The sequence below is a fragment of the Balaenoptera physalus genome, assembly GCF_965194825.1.
Source record: "Balaenoptera physalus genome assembly, chromosome: 1".
NCBI classification, from domain to species: domain Eukaryota; kingdom Metazoa; phylum Chordata; class Mammalia; order Artiodactyla; family Balaenopteridae; genus Balaenoptera; species Balaenoptera physalus.
The window spans coordinates 139,853,594-139,868,173 of NC_138882.1; the positions used below are offsets into that span (position 1 = coordinate 139,853,594).

A 14,580-nucleotide genomic window follows, 5' to 3' on the forward strand; every position below is an offset into this window, starting at 1 on the left:
GAATTTTAACCTAGTGGTTAGATAGGGCCTGCTGTAGAGAATCTCTGATATTCAGTCTCCTCAATAAGCAAGTAAACTGTCACATTTATTACAGCTGAACTCATTGTGATCTAATTCTATTCTAGGGTTCCTGCTATTTCTAGGTCTTTGCAGGCTGCCATCAGAAGACTGACACAGGAAGGCATCATATGCACACTTGTCACTATGGGTGTGATTCTGGTTGTTTGATAAAAGCAGCTTCTTCCAAAATGTGTCCCATTGAACATGTGTGTACTAAAGAACATCGTTAAAGGGGAAAAGGTTCCTTGGTAAAATGAGTTTGAGAAACATAAGATGAAATAAAGTCACAAATGTTTATTAAATTCAGGACTTCTCCAAACCTTTAATATGTAATATACCATGATTCTACACTAGGGACATATGGTGATTCAGGGTTTCTTAAACTTTATTAAACCATGTGATCTTTCTTCAAGAAACATTGTATGGGATCAATGTACTATAAAACACATTTTGGGAAATGATAAATAGCAGGAAAGTTCATTTCTTAAAAGGGTTAGAATTAGATCAATCTATTTAATAAAAAGAGCTATGGAATACAGGAGGATGTACTTTTATGCCAATAAAATAAACCTTATGCAATAAAATTCTTAAACAGTTATAAGAAATAATATTTAGTGAGGCAAGCTGAAGAAATTTCCAGGTAAAAGGTACCTTCCATTGTACTTCTTTTCCACTTAAACCATAGCGAATCTGGAACTGAAGATTATTCTCTGGAAAGACTGGCTTCTCCCAAGATATTTTCAATAATCCAATTTTTACAGTAATTTCTGCTTTCACACTAGATGGAGGCAGTGGTTTCACTAGAAAATTTTTTTAAAGTATTATATAACAGTCATTTAAACAGTAACAATATTTTTAAAATGTTATTATGATGTTATAATCTTCCATATCTTCTATTTATAAATAACCTCTCTTTCTCAAAACCTTCTCCTTCATTATCTCATTTGATCCCCTACAACTTTATGCGATACATAAGAAAGGGATTATCTCTATTTTGAAAATAGAGAGGTTGATTGAAAAAAGATCAATGCATCGTCCATGTCACTCTGCACATTAATTGTAAGACCCGATTAGAAATGGAACCATTGGCTCTGCATGCAAAAGATACCATACTGATCACATGAGGAATATCAATAGCAAACTCTGTTCTACATAGAGCTTTAATTAAAAGCAAGAAACTATACACCGCATTCATTTCCACACGTGTGAGTTTCAAAATCTTCTACTGTCTGTTGTTAGGTATTTCTAGGTCAAGGTCAGAGGAAGTCTTGCAGAGTAAAGCCTTGGTTCTCTACAATCTGAGGAAAATAAGCTTTTTAAAGGGTAGAAATAGAGGCAAAGATGAACAGAACAGCAAGGGCTTTAAAAAATAATAAAAGGCAACATGCAAACTCAACGTATTTGGGAACTAACATCTCACAGCTCAAGCACAACAGTGTGAACCTCTGAAGCTACAGACTTTATCAACAATACTTCTTTAGACTGTTGATGACCAAAACACCTAAACTTTTTAATTACTATACAGTATCTCATGCTTATTCAATTCCTCATATGCCAAGAAGACGTTCTTCACCAACCAGTAAGATGACATATATTTCATCCTTGAAAAGATAATTCCTCTTCAGGAAAGGAAGTATGAGCGTTCAAGAGACCCTAACACATTAAAGCTGTGATTGCCCTTGACGGAATCATATGGTTATCACATGTATATATTCCATGAATATGTAGTTTATAGAAAGAATGCTTTGAAGTACAATGGTTTATGTGATCCCCACAATACCCACATTAGGGAGGTATAAGGAGCTTTCCACATTCTATAGGTGATAAAATAGTCACGGAGCACTTAAGTGACTAGCCCAAGTTTACAAAGCTAGTAATAAGTGGAGCTGGCATTTGGATTCCAAAGTTGAATTTTCACATTGTTTTCTAGTACTCAGTAGGCAATGTAAGCACAATTTAAATGCCTTATGTTAGTACTGAAAAGAATAACATTAAAAATTGTTCAGATATCGAACTGAATCCATGTTGCAGTTGTCATATAATACATTTGAGGGTATATCTGTGCATGTCTGTAGGGTAGGGAGGTAGGACAGTTCCTTGCTATCTTAGGATATTTAGTACCAGAGAAGTATTGCTTACAGTAAACTCACTTAAAATGGAACCAAACTAAACAGGAAGGGGCAGTGAGAGGGCAGATCAATTAACTGGGACTTCATATTGAAAAAAATTTTTTAATTATGACAACTTTATGCTATATTTAACAAAATATAGGTTTGAATTCAGATGTGTACTAATTATTTGAAAATACAATGGATCAAATATTAATTTTTGGTACAATTCCCCAACAAAATATTATATAGCATCAAAAGATACTCTTCTACATTTGCTGCAAAATCATAAATGGATCGTTTCCCAAAGATTTCACAGTGATACTTAGAGTAATATATCAATATCTCCAAGGGGTCTCTTAATCCTTTGAAATCAAAATATCCTTTTAAAAGAATGTTTAAAATGTTATAATGGATGTCATCATCCTTGTCTATTTTCTCTTTATTTCATTTGAGTTATTTTGAATCCTTCTGCTTCCTACCCAGCCTTACAAATTAAAGCCTTGAGCTATGACTACTCAGATTACAAAACCCATCAGAATATCCAAATTAAACTTTTAGATTAAAAGCATCAAATGTTTTCATAAGTACATTGGGAAAAAAACATGAAATAGTGCATTATTTAGAATAATATTACTACTAAATTTATACCCAGTGATCAATATAATTCATCAAATTATATGCTGAAAATCTTCCTATTATTGATTTAAAATAAAGCCAAAAGTGTAAAACTTTCTAAGGCTAATTGTCTTTTCAATTTCACTGTAAGTAGGAAAAAGAATTTTTTTAATCTAGTGTGATCAGAAAATTCAACAGTTACCCTGAATCAACCTGAATCCAAATATGCTAATAAAAATGAAGACATACATATAGTTTTTGACATACCCACGGAATCAGGAATGACACATGTTGGTGGAGAGTCCAGTGAACCCAAGGAGTGATTAATTCTAATCCACATTGTATAGCCGGATAATAGGAAGATTGGCTGAAATAGGCATTCGTAAAAACCATCTCTCTGCAAGTGGCAATCTTTGGGTTCAGATATGGGATGTATAGATGGAACATCAGAACAGTAAAGGCTGCTCCTTAAAAGATACAAAAACAATCAATAAATATACAACACTGATGAAAGCAATAAGATATTTGAGAATTCTGCTTTGTTGTTTAAAATAGACAGTTTTTGCTCCATCTAAAAGTAGCTGTTCTTATTAGAAAGGCATTTTTGAATTCTCAGCTATACAATCTTTCCATGGAAATAGAAAATAACCCTTCTTAAATATTTCACTAGACACTAAGTGGGTATGCAAATGAAATAAATGACAATGTTCTAACAAGGAGGTGGGGATCCAATTGGAGATAGAACTTACAACACTTTGGAAGCTACGCTAATATTATACCGAAGTGATCGAATTTTTAAAATAAAGATCACAAGTGGTAATGGGGAATTCCTGAGATGGAAAGGAAGATAAATTCCTTGCACTTTAAATTCCACAAAACAAATTGAAAACATAATGATAGTAAATTGTAGCTTAATTGACATTGTCCTAATCTTTTCTAGTTCAAAGCAATATAATTAAAATAATGTCAATTATTGACTTCTATATGGATCATATAGTCAGGTATATCACTTATTTTCTCAGAGAAGAAAATTAAGAAAATATTTTTTTATCACTACATCCCAATCAACACTCCACCTCAGAGAATACAAAGCATTTCTCCTCTTCTTTGCAATAGCCTTTCTGCCATTATTTGCTTTAAATATGGTATTTAAGTGGCTAAAGTAGCAGTTACTGTTTCCATAAGAATGGGAGTAAGGAGGTTACAAGAAAATGAAAAATCTGTATTTTCCTGTCTCTCATTTTCCATTTTTGGTGACACCTTTTTCTTCCCCAATTCCTCAAAATTACAACTGTTTGTGTGTGTGTGTGTGTGTGTGTGTGTGTGTGTGTGTGTGTGTGTGTGTGTGAATCAGCGTGGTGGGGGGGGGGTTAAATGAGAAAGAGGGATGAAGAGTCATCTGTGCATAAAAAATAAGAACCATGACCTTGTACAGAAGCACAGTAATAGTCCACTTGGAATCCAAAGGTTAGCATCATTATCGTCACGACAGATATAACCATTTATTGAATGTTTACCAGCAGAAATCATATCACTTAATTATAATTAAATAAAATGTCATTAATTCTCACAGAAGCCCTGCAAGTCCTATTATTCATTCCATTTTACAGGCAAGGAAATTGAGGCCTTAGAGAGGTTAAAAAAACTTGAACACGTATATTCAGCTAGTTTCATGGTTCTTCTATAAATATTAGGAAGATAAATGAGTCCAAGTGCTTATGGAATAGTTGTCCACAAACACCATTTTTAATGTGAAAATGCCATGGAAAGAAAGTAAAGACAGATTACAAAAGTAAAATGGTGTGCCATGAATATTCTATTGATTTTAAAGTTCTCATATCAGGTAAGATGAAGACAGCTATTATTCCCATGTGAGAAACAAAGAAATTGCCTCATTTTTTTCTAATATTACTTAAGAATAGACTGGTAGCATTAGGAATAAGAATCAGAACACAGTATTTGAGGAAATGGATTTGTTTTTCAAGCAGAAATTTTAGATTTTAAGAATAAATGAGCACAAGCTATACAAATTGAAAGTTCCAGTACAAACTGAGACGGGGTGTTTAAGAGTAGTACACACACTTGGAAACTACTAAAGAATGTTATAAAAATTGTCCTAATCAAGAGTGTTATTATTTTAGATAAAGGTCTTTGTAGAGAGAAGAATACTATAGGAAGACGATGACTTGAATTCTTTTCAAATCAGAGAACGGTAAAAAAAAAAAAAGCCATGCAAATTACTCTTTACTAGAATTGTTTAATCCTTATTAAGTAAACAAAGTTATGGTTACCAAAGGGGAAAGGGCGGGGAGGGAGGGATAATTTAGGAGTTTGGGATTAACAGATACACAGTATTATATATAAAATAGATAAACAACAAGGATTTACTATATAGCACAGAGAATTATATTCAGTATCTTATAATAACCTATAATGAAAAGAATCTGAAAAAGAATAGATACATATATATATATATATATATATATATATAAAACTGAATCACTTTGCTGTACACCTGAAACTAACACAACATTGTAAATCAACTATACTTCAACTAAAAAATAATAATAATCTTACTTATTTCTAAAGACCATTCATATTATCTCTTACAATATCTGTACCACTACCTCCAACTTTTTTCTAAAACATTTATCTTCAGCAAATGATACGAGGCTTCTATAATCCTTGATATTCTCCTCTAGCCAATTCTCCAAGTCAAATTAAAATGTATAGACATTAATTTTTTGTATTTCATTTATTAACTAAAATGCAACTGTGGAGAATTAACTGATCATCAGAAAAAAATAATCTGAAGTAAAAACAAATTACAATCTTTTTGTGTGTGAATTTTTTCAAGAATCACCAATTTATTTAACCCTCTAAAAATTTCCTAATTAAGAATATTCTACCTTCCTCTTTCGGGAATAAATCTACAAGACTACTGCTATGGTGATATTTTACAGGAGATGTTTATCTCACCATATCCACAGAAAAATAAAACAGCAAAAATATACATACCTATGATACCTCAACTGCAAAGTGCTTCCCACAAGTGATTGGATTGCACTGGGTGACCATCTGCAAGTCATTTTAGTTAAGTACCCATCAGTTTCACATGATATATTGATATTGACATCTATTTAAAACACATTAAAATATTACTATAAAGCAAAAACACCAAACATTTTTAATGAAAATAAAATTTCCTTAATATCTTTAATGGGACTCTAAGATAGAGTCCATAATAAAAGTGTATCTCATGGAATAAAATGAAGAAAATCCCGGGATTCTTACCAATCACATATAACTCAGCATAGCGATGGTGGCACTCATGCTCATTGCAGCAGTACACTGCGTCATAGGTGAACTTTCCTCGGGGTTTGGTTGCATTCAAATTAGGAAAAGTAACTTTGCTAACATGGTCACCCACAACATCATACTGGCTTTGGGGAATTTTCTCAGCTAAATTCATCCACCAAACAATCTTTTTTGAGGAAACTATCTTGTTTTCATTTTTATAGATGCAGTGAAAAGAAACGTTAGAGCCAACAGTTGTCAGAATTTTAGGTGGAAAGTATATGACATCTGTAATGGGGAAAAAAAGGTAGGATGTTAGATGAAGACAGAAAACATCACGTAAGCAATTGATACCATGTAAAAAAAGATTCACAAGGCATTCAGGATTATACCGCCCAAAATAAAATGAGTGTGCTGAGAGACTGCAGAACTGTAGCTGCCTGTTCATGTACAGTTAGTAAGAGCCCCAAGCATTCCCATTCCCAAGTGGCTTGAGCCTCCATAAATGTCCTCAGTATTTTCTAAACACAGAGACTTATGCATTATAAAATATGTTTTAGAGAGTAATTGTCACTTGCTAACTGATAGGCAGAAAATCAATGAAAATGAATTGTAGTCTAATTCCACAATGGTATGTCTTCCATCCGACTCTGCTTTCAGAATCAGTGAACCTTAGCGCAAGTTCTTAAGTCAAATCCCTACAAAACAAAATCCTGAAGAATAAATGGTGATAGCCACTGTCTCGTTTGGATACATGAAAATTTCAAGTAAGCAGGTAGAGAAATAAGCTTTAAATAAGAAAACTTGTTAGGAAATGTAAAATCAATGATGCACCAGTAAACAAAGCAGGCAAAACTGTGAATACTGTTCTGTAGTATCATTTGAAGTTATTTAGTGCCAGTACCCAGTGGTTGAGGACAAGGGGAAATCAGTATTTTTCTAAAATATTATTTTTAATGCCTTACACTATTCCATACTACTCTTTCAGTCTCCTATTGTTGGAAACATAGTTTGTCTCTATGTTTTATTAGAAACAATAAAAATAAATGAATGTTTACATAGGATGAAATTATTTCTGCCATAGTGTATTACAAAAACAGGGTATTTCAGTTGTACAATTTAAGGTAAGTTATTTTCTGCTGATAGAATATGAATATCTGTTTTCATACATATTTGGATTACCCTCAAAACAAGTCCAAAAAAACCTTGATTAGTTTTTATTATTTTTCTCTTTTCAGTAATAGCATGCTAAACTTCAATGCCTTTATATTTATAATCCATATAAGATATTTGCATCTTGTATGTCTACAGTCAAGGATAAACAGGAAAAAATTTATTTATTTATTGTAAAATAAGGAAACAATAATGATTTTCTTCTCATGACCAAGTATCAATACCTTTACAGAATCTACATTAATAAATTTTATTTAAAAAGGAAATTCTATTGATAAATATTAGTGAATTACTCAAAAGAACATAAATCATGGATCAAAACATTTTAGATAAGTTATTTTAAAATGTGTTATCATAGCTCTAGAAAATAGCTTTTTTTTTAAATTCTTGGAGCAGATTACCTATCTTTCTTTAAGGAAAAAATATTTTCTTTAATCTGGTATAAGAGCTACACAGGAAGTGTAGAAATTATCTAATATCTGTTTTTCCTCTTCCTTCACAGCAACAAGAATGCAGTTAATAAAGGTACTACAAGAATTCAGCAATTCTAAAGTTGTTTTTAGTATGTAAATTGCAATATTCTTGTACTTTATAAGTTCTGGGAAGGTCCTGAGTTTTCCTCTAAAAGCCCAAGATCTCCCAACAGCTACAGAGAAAGAACCTATCCAATTCATTTTAAAAGAATCCATAAGATGCGACTTCCCTGGCGGTCCAGTGGTTAAGACTCCACGCTTCCAAAGCAGGGGGCGCGGGTTCCATCCCTGGTTGGGGAACTAAGGTCCCACATGGCGGGTGGCCAAATAAACAAATTTTTTTAAAAAGAGAGATAAGACCTACAGAATTAGAAAATAAAGGGATTCATACCCCATTTAAAAATAAATAAAAGAATCCATAAGAATTCCTTGACTAGGAATAGTCAATGCTCCATTAACTGTGCACTTGGTAGGTTCACCTTTAATATATTAATGAATAAAAAGTAGTAGCTACAAAGGTACTGAGAATTAGCATTCTCTCTGCAGTAATACATCAAGTAACCTCTGTTTTTTTTAAAAAAAAAACAAACCCAAAGTGTTTGGAAATGAAAAGGTGGGTGTGCTAATTCATTCTAAACAAATTAACACCTCAATCATACAGAACGTTTCTGTTTGGTGGATGCCGTTTCTGTTTGGTGGATGCCGTTACAGCACCTATCAGTGAACAATGGAGGTGAATCTAATAACATTAGGTAACTAGACTTAAGGGAGAAGGATTCAAATCCCTTTACACAAGAACAGGAAGTCCCCGAGTTTGGAGACATACTTTGCTGTTGCACACCTTTCAGGGAATAAACCTCAAGTGTGGTCAGCACTGTGAAGGGCAGACATTGCAGCCAACGTAACTCAGCAAACCTAAACCTAAAAAACCTAAGCAGCACTAAAACCTCATTTACCAGGAATCATGAAGGAAACGAGGCGTTCCACTAAAATGCTCTATGTAATTAGGCTTACTGCTTACTAGCTTTGAGAATCAATTTTTAGTGCCACCAGAAATCTTGCATAATTATACGTTTATGCACTTAATTGTTTTACTAGTGGTTACAAACATGAGCTTTGGAATTAGGCTACTTTCTAACTGCATTAACTTTTACAAGTTATTTAACCCTATCTAACTCTCAATTTCTTTGTCTATGAAACAGGAATAACAGTACCTATCTCACAGGGTTGTTGAAAGGATAAAATGATAGTATGTGCAAAGCACTTAGAACAGTGCCTAGACACAGGAGGCACCCTATAATTGTCAATATTATTATTATTATTCAGTAAGGAATTATCAATCTACTTCTACCTTTTATTTGTGATTCAATACGCATTACATCATTACAGTAGACAATACTGTGATAGAGAAATGTGCTTGGGAGATACTAAAGTGTATAAGCTTTTCTCCCCACTCTTGGTGTCCTAGTCTACTTTCTATTTGGCAAGTTTCTGTCTTTCCCTTAATAATCGCATGGTACCACTTAGTGGCATAGGAGCTAACCAAGTTTGTTAAATTAGTAAGCTTAACTTTACACTCATTGCTAAATCAACAAATTCTGCCCTTTGGGGCAGCCGTTTGCTCACTGTCTGGATTTATTTCTCACTTATTTTCAGGTTTTTCTGTTTGGGATGTCTACAGTCACTAGAGGGACACACCTGTGTTGAATAAGTAAAAGGCTAGCTGTTAATGGTAATATTGTTGGATATTGCACAAGCAAATAAATTGGCAAAGCTTCTTTTCAACAAAACATACCTTTATTACCTTCGTGTACTCAAAACACTAAATATTTGCCTATGGAAGGGCATATACATGTGTATGTATGTGCTTTATAATATATTAATAAATCTGATTATATTATATATGAAAGCATAAAAATATGATACAAAATATTAAGAAACCAAGCAAATTTAATCCTACAGATATTGACATGAACTAGGAAAGTAATAGAAGTACAAAAGGGTTTTGCATAAAGCAAAATAGAACTAAAAATATGTCCATCCAAAGGTCTAAGAACCTAAGTTGAACAATCCAAAACAAAATCTCATATAAGTGTAGCACAAGTAGCTATTATTCTGGATCAAATTTTCATATTCATCCAACTGAATACATAATATTGCTAAGAATCATTATTCTAGGAAGGTATAAATATATAACTTGAATATCAGCAAACTTTAAAAACAATGATGATTCTTTTAGAATTTCCCTTTTCTTCAGAGAGGCTAGGTTCTCAGATCTAATAAGAAGTAAAACAGCAAAGAATGAAGCCATTTTCTTGTGGAAGAGAAACATTTCACCAGACAGTTAAATAAAGTACAAGCCACAAGCCACTCAGAGTGGAGCAGGGGCTGTTGCCTCTACTTCCTTTGTCAAACTACCCTCTCCTACCACCCATTCACCCCATCCCACTGTATAAAAACCTCCATGGGCCATTCACTGAAATTTGATGTTGTTAATTCATTCCTCTCTACGTATTTCACAGCTGGTCATTAAGACCTATTAATCAATGATACATAACTGAACATAGAACAAAAGTTGAATTTTCAGCTTCATATTACTCACATCGTGATACTCCATAATTATTATTTGAGGAAGAGAGATGAGAAATTCCTGTCTTCTAAGTCTGTTCACTCAAGGTTCCTGACTTTTCCAATGAGAATTAATTCCTCCTGGTGCTTAGCACTTATTTTAGTTCTTCTCACAATCTTACTTGTGCTAAGCAATTAGTTACATATCATGTCAATCTCCCACCTTCATTAGACTTTGAGATTTTGAATATTGAGCTTGTCAGCTTACAAGCTATGATATTTACAAGCTATGATCTACTATTTCATGAGTGCTTACTAAGGGTCAGCACTGCAGTAAGCACTTTATGTGCATTATGAACTATCCACATGAAAAGTCCTTATTTTACAGATGAGGAAATCGAGGTATAGAGAGGTTAAGAAACTTTCCAAATAAGTGGTAATAAACTTCAGTCAGACTCCGAAGTCAGGGCTCCTAAACCACTACTGCTACTTACTTTTTAACAATCAGTGCTTTTTAAATAGTAAGTAATCAATAAATAAACCTATTTAGTTAAATGTGTTGAATATCTGCTGAGTGTTTTACATGGTCCTTGCTATCTACACATATCTATAATCAACCTGACTGAGTTTGAGTAGGAATAATTTTTGCACGTTTGACAGATCAGACAACTAGTCAAAGGACCATGAACTGTCTTCCTATAGTCACACCCTGGTTTGTGCCAGGGCTAGCACCATTAGACTCCTGGACCTCTATGTAAAATATTGCACCTCAACTCCACGAGGAAGCTGTGAATAAATTGCAGTTTCTCTGATGTTACAGATACCTTTAAAAATATGAAAATTGAAAGTAAAAACTCTGAAAAGCAAGCACCTGGAGTGAAAAGAATTGCTTAATTATATAATATGTAATACTCAAATAAAATTTTAATACTTAAAAATCTATGCCAAATAAATATATCTGATTTTCAAGTGTAAATTCAGGAGCTGTCAATACAAGTAGTGTTCTGAATTTGTAAATTTGGAACTATTATATTAACTCTCTCTTTTGGGTCAGAAAGAGTAATTCAGCAAGATACTGCTATGGATGCACATAAATGTGGGAGCTCTCACACAAGTTTTCATTAACAGGTTAAAAATTTAAATTGCTCAAAATTTAAATTCACAGTTAATATGGTGTTCCTCCTTTAGGTTTACTGCCACAAAATTTAAGATGCATTATAATATGCCAAAGGCAAATTCAGGAACCACATTCCCCTGTCAGTAGAAGTGACTCTTATAAAACCTACCTTGTATGGTAAAGGTAAAGGGGGTGCTCCAGTCACTCCAGATTCCTGGGCCATCCAGTCTCTTGCTCCTCACCTGAAACTCATATGAAGACCCAGGAAGCACACTGTCTACTAGCAGAGATGTAGCTGAGACAATCTCATCAGCCTGTTAAATATTATTTGAAAACATCAGAGCATCAGGTCGGTGTGAAACCTTCACCAAAACTGATCACAAGCAGGTCTCAACTAATCTCAAAGAATTAAAATCTTACAGAGTAGTTAGCTGGCCACAGTGGAATTTAAAAGAGATCAATAACCCAATAACAAATGTTTGACTGACAAGAGTCAATACAATTTTAAATAGCCTGTAAGTCCAAGGAAAAAAATCACAATGATAATCTGCATTTAACTGAGTGATAATGAATATTGACCTTTCAAAATTTGAGAGATACAGCTAAAGTCAGTGGGAAGCTTCAAGCCTCTGCTGACATCTGTAACACACACAGTAGAAGATGATGCACAAGGGTGGACAGAGAACTATAAACATTCCTAGAACAAAGTGTCACAGAAGGAGGGCGTGAATAATTTTAAGGACCCAAGGCTGATGATCAGCTATAGTGAATCAAAATATCTAAGAGACCTAACTGCATGAAACAACCAATGATGTACTCCAAAGATATTGAACTCCCTGGCTCATTAGACTGTGGGGCACCACAGACTAAAAATGGCGAAAAGCATCAGAAATGCATTAAACAATTTCAGATCACCTGTAGTTCAAATCCTATTATCTCCATTTTACAGATGAGAAAGCTAAAGCCCAGAGAAGCCGCAACTGCTTTTTCCATACATGACACCGGATTCCCATTCTGTTCTTTATGAATATAAAGTCTTAAAAAATTAGCCCAGATCTAAAAAGACAGGTTTTTACCTCTAAATTAGATAACAATTAGTTTCACAAATTAAAGTGCCAAAGTCTCTGCATGGCCCACAAGGCTCTTTATGACCTCCTCCTCCCCTCCCCCTCTTTGATGATCCACTAATATATTGCCCTCACTCACCACCCTGGCCTCCAGCTTCTCATCCAGCTTAGGGCCTCTGAATTGCTATTTTCCCTATTTAGACTCCAATTCTCCCAGATATCTACATCACCACTTCCTTCAAATCCCTGCTCAAATATCACCTTCTCAAGGAGAGCTTCCCCTACCTCCATTTAATATTTCAACCCACCCTCTCCCACTAGCATTCCCAAGCTCCCCTCATCCTGTTCTACTACACAATGGATCCTGAGTTCTTGGCACCTACAAGGCGCTCAATACTTACTGAAAGAACGAAAAAAGGATTTGACACACTACACATGTTTGTACTGCATGTAAACAAATACATTGAGCAATAAGAAAAAATAAGGATGACATGTAAAATGAGAAACCAGAGAAGGTCTTTAGGTGAAAATATTATAATTATGAATTCAATAATTCTGTATCTGGACTTCTTGTAGCCATTAGTTGTGTGTGTGTGTGTGTGGTGTGTGTGTGTGGTGTTAATGAGAGGGAGAGGGAGGAGAGGGAGAGGGAGGGTGAGAGGAAGAGAGAGAGAGAGAGAGAGAGAATTAATCTAATATACATAAACTTTTGGAAAAGGAACTTTTCCTCGCAGTAAATTCTGGGAGGAATTTGTCATACGCCTCAAAATATAACATGGATCTACATGTAAGAGATATTGAGTAACATCAAACAATTTTTCTAAAATCATTTTATGGAAGATGCAGACATGCTGTATATATGCTCATTTCTTATGCTGCTCTTGAATGAATGCCAGTGGTATGATATTAAATTATGACTGATTCTGCTCCAGAAGCAGTATGCACATTTGGTATGCAGAGGTGTTCTGTATGGGATTTGGAGGGGGTCTCACCTTTCCTTAATTGCTTCTCAACTTTTCATTTTATTTACTAAAATATACTTACTTTTCTCATATTTTTTGTAGAATTCTCTGAATATTTCACTTGATATTGAAGTTGAAATGGTACCAATGTTGGGCTGGACCAAGAAATCTTTAAATTACCAGTATCTGTGATTTTCATACACAAACCTAATGGTGGATCAGGCTTCACTTAAGAAAAAAAAAGAACACTTTTAAGTCATGTAATTTTCATGATAATCATAAAGTGAAGTCAAAATGAGTTTTTAGCATATCCTATTCTTTCAACTAAAGTGTCTTTATCCAAAGGCTACTTACAGAACCAAACTATTGGTTCTACTCCTGTACCTTACTATAGCAATCCACGTATCTTCATTTCCTTCTCTCTACATGGTAAAAACTATAAATCAGTAAATGATGTTATTTTGATAAATGTGAATTCCTGCTGTAAAAAAGCCTGCCTTACTTTATTTAACCTAGCTTTTGCCATGCTTATTTGAAGCCTCCCCTGACAAAACCCACTGTTTTAGCAAATGACAAGGGGAAAAAGTATATTACAGAGCACTATTTGGAAAATGCATATAAATTTTGCATGCAAAGATCAAAGCACATATTCATGCAAATTCATGTAAATATGCATGCAAAATTCAGTATATTTATTACTTTTAAAATACAACAAATCCAGATATACCCATTCAAATAGCCCAAACCATGCACAGTTTACACGCAGTAAACACAGCATTAGCAGGCCCTGGCTTGTCACCAGAAATGGGGATGGAGTTTCTTATCCTAATGGGGTATTTAACTCAGTTTATAATTTCTGAGTTCACGTGTATATGTGTTTTTATGTACACCTATGCATTTGTGTATACTCATACATGGAGATTTGTGTGTGTGTGGCTTTAAACATCGAATATAACCTTTAAATCATTTGTAGAAACAACGCAAACATCTTACAATAAAGGATTGATTGAATAAATAATGATTCATCTCTTTAAGGGAAATCTATACAGCCTTTAAAAATAATATTAGAGAAGAATATTGAAAATGTTTAATACTGTTAGTTTTAAAAGTTTATTGAACAACATCTATACTTGGATT

At 33.9% G+C, this 14,580-nt stretch overlaps 1 protein-coding gene across 5 annotated transcripts in view; it reads right to left on the minus strand.

The window, feature by feature from the left end:
* Positions 1-14,580, minus strand: part of LEPR (leptin receptor) — a 147,673-nt gene that overhangs the window by 35,851 nt on the left and 97,242 nt on the right. For all 5 annotated transcript variants that reach the window (XM_082419056.1, XM_082419058.1, XM_082419057.1 and 2 more), the window contains 6 exons: positions 13,526-13,671; positions 11,584-11,728; positions 6,081-6,371; positions 5,805-5,922; positions 3,054-3,253; positions 712-860 (listed from right to left, as the gene is read on the minus strand). In XM_082419056.1, the coding sequence (XP_082275182.1) occupies positions 712-860; positions 3,054-3,253; positions 5,805-5,922; positions 6,081-6,371; positions 11,584-11,728; positions 13,526-13,671 (1,049 nt within the window). The remainder of the gene's footprint in view (positions 1-711; positions 861-3,053; positions 3,254-5,804; positions 5,923-6,080; positions 6,372-11,583; positions 11,729-13,525; positions 13,672-14,580) is intronic.